This window comes from Salmo salar, chromosome 21, assembly GCF_965601325.2.
Source record: "Salmo salar chromosome 21, fSalSal1, whole genome shotgun sequence".
NCBI classification, from domain to species: Eukaryota; Metazoa; Chordata; class Actinopteri; order Salmoniformes; family Salmonidae; genus Salmo; species Salmo salar.
The window spans coordinates 34,479,780-34,485,779 of NC_138311.1; the positions used below are offsets into that span (position 1 = coordinate 34,479,780).

Below are 6,000 nucleotides of genomic sequence, written 5' to 3' on the forward strand. Positions count from 1 at the left end.
ATAAGACTCCTGACCATTTACATTTTAGTCATTAAGCAGACGCTCTTATCCAGAGCAACTTACAGTAGTGAATGCATACATTTCATTTCATGCATTATTTTTTATATTCTTGTACTGGCCCCCCGTGGGAATCGAACCCACAACCCTGGCATTGCACACACCATGCTGGCATTACAAACACCATGCTCTACCAACTGAGCCACAGGGAAGTCCCTATTTGCCTTCCCTTTGTAAGAGCGTAGTTTAAGAACAGTTTTAAAGCCTCAACGGATAAGATGATCCAACTTTCAAAACTAGTCCTTTTTAGCTAACCACAGCAGTCAAGTACTATCTAGGTACAGTAGCTGTTTATTTGTCTACCACATTCACTAATTAACAAGCAATTTAGCTAGCAAGATATGTCAGATATCAGTCTAAAAAACACTTGGCATGGCCAGGAATCAGATTTTGGCTTGAAATATCTAATTCCATGTTCAGGCTGCAAGAAAAATAATAGATTCGAAAAGGATATACAAAAAAATGGGATTTGTGTCACTTCAAACTGCCAGTGTGAACAAGGCTTTAGATTCTGTAGTTCTGCAAGCAACTGAGCAGCTGCCCCCCTCAGACTCACATCCGCGCATTTAATACCAAGACACCGGTAAAACGATATAGCACATACTCCTGTAACTACGGTAAATGGGGGACAGTAGCATAGTGGTGTTACATCTTTGCAATTTGAATCAATCGCGTTATTGTGTTTCAGAATGAGGTAAGAGATGGTGATGTGGCAGACGGTATGGATTGAGCGCATCATTTCGAAAAGCATAATTTATGTGTTGCATTGATTATAACCTTTAGCGATCTATAAGTGTGTAGATGCAAGTCGATCAACCGTATGGCTTGGTTTTGTTTCGAACGTTCAACCGGTGTTTCTATCAGGTTATTTTACTGAATGGTTTGACCTTCTGGACTGGCATAAACTAAGACGTTCACCCATAAAGTATAAAGGAAGTCCTCGCGCTGTTACACAACACTGAAGTTAATGCGTGACTGTTTCCTTACGCAAAAAAGTGTACGTTTTGCTGAAATAACTAATTGTTCAGACTATATTAGGCTATGCAGGCCATAGTCTACTTTGTGCCTTTATCTGCGTGGAGGTATCAGTCAGTCGATCGGCCACCAGTGTAGATCAGAGGAAAATAAGAGGACAATCTTATATGTTCTTGACAAAACTAACGTTCTATAACGTTTCACCCTCCTGAACATACCTCATGCTATAGATCACTGAGTTAAGTTAGTGTGACTTCACACACACCCCAGACAGATGGGTGATCATTTTTTTAACCTTTAGTTAACGAGGCAAGTCAGTTAAGAACACTTTCATATTTACAACGACGTCCTATACCGGGCAAACTCGGACGACGCTGGGCCAATTGTGCGCTGCCCTATGGGACGACGCTGGGCCAATTGTGCGCTCCCCTATGGGACGACGCTGGGCCAATTGTGCGCTGCCCTATGGGACACCCAATCACTGCCGGTTGTGATACAGTAGGAAAGTTAGAGCACCATTAGTCTCTAAGGTATGATCTATATCTCTCCATCAGGCTGTCCCCCTGTTGTTCCACGAGGTGAAATGTTTAGAACCATTAGAGATAGAAACACAGTTAATTTAGCTGACTAACAGATGATCACGTCTGTTCTACAATATACATAATACATATCGGTGAACATTCTGTAAAACTGCTTCCTCCTGACCTTTAACCCTGACCCCCAGGCTCTGCTTACTTGCCCTGTTGCTGCTCCTGGCCACAGGAAGTGATGTCACAGCGTCAGAGGGGGACAGGAAGCCCAACTTCGTCCTGATGATGGTGGACGACCTTGGCATTGGGGACATTGGTTGTTACGGCAATGACACCATCAGGTAACAGAGGCAATCTGCAGCCTTCCCAAAAAACAACTACAGTTTGAGTTTATAACACTTGCTTCCTCTCTCTCTCTCTCTCTCTCTCTCTCTCTCTCTCTCTCTCTCTCTCTCTCTCTCTCTCTCTCTCTCTCTCTCTCTCTCTCTCTCTCTCTCTCGCTATCTCTCACTCTCGCTCTCAGGACTCCTAATATCGACCGTTTAGCAGCAGAGGGAGTGAAGTTGACTCAGCATATAGCTGCTGCTCCTCTCTGTACACCCAGTAGAGCTGCCTTCCACACAGGACGCTACGCACTGCGCTCAGGTAGTACACACAAGTATACATGTAACACGCACACCCACATGTACAAAGACAATTTTGGAAGCATTAGAGGAGTTATTGGAATTAATGGAATGTGTGTGTGTGTGTGTGTGTGTGTGTGTGTGTGTGTGTAGGTCTGGGCAGTACAGGGCGTGTGCAGGTGTTGTTGTTTCTGGGAGGTTCTGGGGGTCTACCCCCCACTGAGACCACCTTCGCTAAGAGACTACAGGAGCAGGGATACACCACCGGACTAGTGGGTAAGAGAAAGCCCCCCCACACACACACACACACACACTAACCCACACAAACACTAACACACTGATGTGTACCTATAGGTAAATGGCACCTGGGTGTGAACTGTGAGCTTCGAGGGGACCACTGCCACCACCCCAACACACACGGCTTCAGCTACTTCTATGGCCTGCCTTTCACCCTGTTCAATGACTGTAGACCAGGGGAGGGGAAAGATGTACTAGCTGACCTGCAGAACACACTGTGGCAGCTAACACTGCTGGGGGCCCTGGCCCTGCTCAGCCTGGTAGGGTTCCAATGACTCCTTATTCCACATGACAGAGTATCATGTCTGTTCTACATATTCTATCTCTATCTGAGTGCCTCAAACAGTTCACTGGCCTTGATGATAATGATTCACATGGTTTTATGAACGTTTTGTGGGTGTGTCTAACACCTCTCTCCCTGTCTGTAGGTGTGTGTGCGTGTGTGTGGTCTGCTTGAGGTGAGTGTGTCCGTCATCGTGGCGGTGACTTGTCTGAGCCTGCTGGCGTTCAGTGTGTGGTTCGTGCCCTTTGAACTCCTGATGACCTGGAACTGCATCATCATGAGGAACCAGGAAGTGGTGGAGCAGCCCATGGACCTAGACACGTTATCACAAAGACTACTGGGAGAGGCCCAAGGCTTCATAGAGAGGTCAGAACACTCAATCAGTCACTCAATCAAACATTACATTCTTTTAGATTTTCCCCACATTGGTTATACCTAGGTGAGAGTTCAAATCTTGTTTGTGTGTGTTGGATAGGAATGCTGACAGACCGTTCCTCCTGTTCCTGTCTCTGGCCCACGTACACACTCCTCTGTTCTCCTCTCCTGGCTTTGCTGGGAAGAGTCGCCATGGTCTCTATGGAGACAACGTAGAGGAGGTGGACTATATGATAGGTGAGCGGTTTGTGTGTGAAAGCTCTGACCAATAACACATTGATATATTAGAATGTTTTATTATGTTTACGATGTGTATTAATGATCTTACTATGATTTATATGCTCTCAGGTTGTATGACTGAAGCAGTGCACATGTTGAGTCTGGCCAACAACACTCTGTTGGATTAGAATGAGTTATGTTTCTGATATGTATTAATGATTGATCTTCTGTCAGGTCGTATGACTGAGACAGTGGACAGGTTGGGTCTGGCCAACAACACTATGATGTATTTCACCTCTGACCACGGTGGCTATATTGAAGACGCAGATGAACGAGGACAGAAAGGAGGCTGGAACGGAATCTACAAAGGTAACAACCAATCAAATAGAGCCATTTGAGCAATCAGAAAAAATGAAACAGATGTGAAAAACGTTGATTGTCTCCTCCTCTCATACAGGTGGGAAGGCGATGGGTGGATGGGAGGGTGGTATCAGGGTGCCAGGTATATTCCGGTGGCCTGGAAGGCTGTCAGCAGGCAGAGTGTTTGACACACCCACCAGTCTCATGGACCTCTACCCCACACTCACACACCTGGCCAATGCAACACACAGCGACAGGTACGTGTGTGTGTGTGTGTGTGTGTGTGTGTGTGCTTTGTGTGTGTGTGTACTTGTTGTGTGTGTCTGCCTATCCTCATGTCTGTATATTCCAGGTTGTTAGATGGCTATGATCTGATGCCTGTGCTAGAAGGAAGGACCGAGCGGTCGCAGCATGAGTTCATGTTCCACTATTGTGGTGCTTACCTCAACGCAGTACGCTGGCACCCACCTGGGAGTGAGTCCCCCCCCCCCCCCACACCCACACACCACACCACACACACACACACACCACTATACACTACAACACACACCATCATCTGTCTCATTACATGTGTGTCTCCCCAGGTGAGTCAGTCTATAAGGTCCACTTCTTTACCCCTAACTTCTCCCCACCGGGCGCTGGCGGTTGCTATGACACCAAGATTTGTTTGTGTCATGGAAGTCATGTGACACACCACAGTCCCCCCATCGTCTTTGACCTTCACACTGACCCCTCGGAGTCCAGCCCCCTGACCCCAGACACTGAGCCACGCTACCAGGAAATTCTACAGCAAACTGCCAGGGCTGTGGAGCAGCACCGGGCCACCCTCACACACTCACACACACAACCAGACACACACTCTCCCCACTCCGAGCCTGTTCTCAACCAGCTGTCGTGGGAAAAGATTCTGTGGCGTCCATGGCTGCAGCCATGCTGTGGAACATTCCCCTTCTGTGGCTGTAAAGAGAACACTACGTCTACTCTGGCCTAACACACACACATCTGGCCTAACACACACACCTCTGGCCTAACACACACACCTCTGGCCTAACACACACACCTCTGGCCTAACACACACACCTCTGGCAGAGAAATGTGAAGAGAAAGATGAGGAACATAAAAATATGAAGAACTTTTAATGGATCAACTGCTTTTTGAATTGTTATAATATTTTTCAGACTAAGTTTTCAATGTCTAGACAGTTGTACATAGCTATATGAAAGATGGTAATAATTTGCTCAAAGATAATTTATGTTTTTATATCCTGACCAATCTTGTAATTTGCAATATTGATTTTGATAGATTATTATTTTTATAACCTAAGCAGTCTGTGAAAAACCTGTTTGTTCTTTTTCTTTGAAGTTTGTGACTGTACAGTATGCTCCTGTCAGTTACTGCTCTTCACCACATGGTGGAGCCAGCTACCTGGAATAAACATTCCTTTCTGCTGCAGTACATGTATGGTCTTCTTTTTTGATCTAGTTCAACTGCATCTATGTTTACCTGAAACTGTGCAGGATTAGGTCCCAGTAGTCTGGAGTGTCTAACAATCCACTGAGTCACAGTAACTTTGCTATTACAGGCCACGGTTACTGAGTTGGCCAAGGTTATGGCCCGTGAGAGGTTTGAGAGCTGTGCTCTGGAGGTGTAGGTGGATCTTAGTACCACCAGGTGGCACTGCAGCCACGTGTATCAGAGACATACAGCGCCATAGACGTCAGTACAATGCGCATGCTGTACAGTAATCAGTAGGATAATGTTTCATCTGTGGTAATGTGTGGACTCACTGACTTCCAACTGGTCAGTGGTGTGTGTATTTTATGAAAGTGATGGCAGGACAGAGCATCTGATATTGTGGTGACTGACCTCAAGTGTTTTATCCTACTGTGAGGACAGGAGACTAATGATATTTTTATTCTGATAAGATTCAAATCTCATCTCGCTTCTGTTATTCCTTCAAGATATTGTCTGTTCTGTATTAAATGATTATTCTGGGATTCTTTGAGTGTTCTAAATCACACTGACATGAATGGCTCTACCTTAATCACAGGCCACGACTGCTCTTATCTAAATAGACAGACCACAGTCAGTGTGAAGTTATACTAGAAGACATGGTTAGAGTGAAGTGTGTAGGCCTCCTGTAAAGTCTAGGGCTCTTGTAGAGTATTTTTAGGGTCTGTGTCTCTGGCCAGCCAGGCTGTGCCCTGCCTATTGTTGCTCCCTGGTCAGTTGTCATCCTCAGTCATTGTGTTCATGAATCAGCCCTGTGGTCATTGGGCCA

General features: G+C 45.8%; 1 protein-coding gene across 1 annotated transcript; it reads left to right on the top strand.

Annotated features, from left to right (window-relative positions):
* Positions 1-663: 663 nt before the first annotated feature.
* Positions 664-5,171, top strand: arsh (arylsulfatase H). Its single transcript, XM_014165092.3, has 11 exons — positions 664-751; positions 1,757-1,903; positions 2,086-2,207; positions 2,339-2,461; positions 2,540-2,742; positions 2,911-3,131; positions 3,241-3,377; positions 3,594-3,728; positions 3,817-3,976; positions 4,072-4,193; positions 4,304-5,171. The coding sequence occupies exons 1-11, from the start codon at positions 747-749 to the stop codon at positions 4,708-4,710; spliced, it is 1,782 nt and encodes a 593-aa protein (XP_014020567.2). The 5' UTR covers positions 664-746; the 3' UTR covers positions 4,711-5,171.
* The last annotated feature ends 829 nt before the right edge of the window (positions 5,172-6,000 follow it).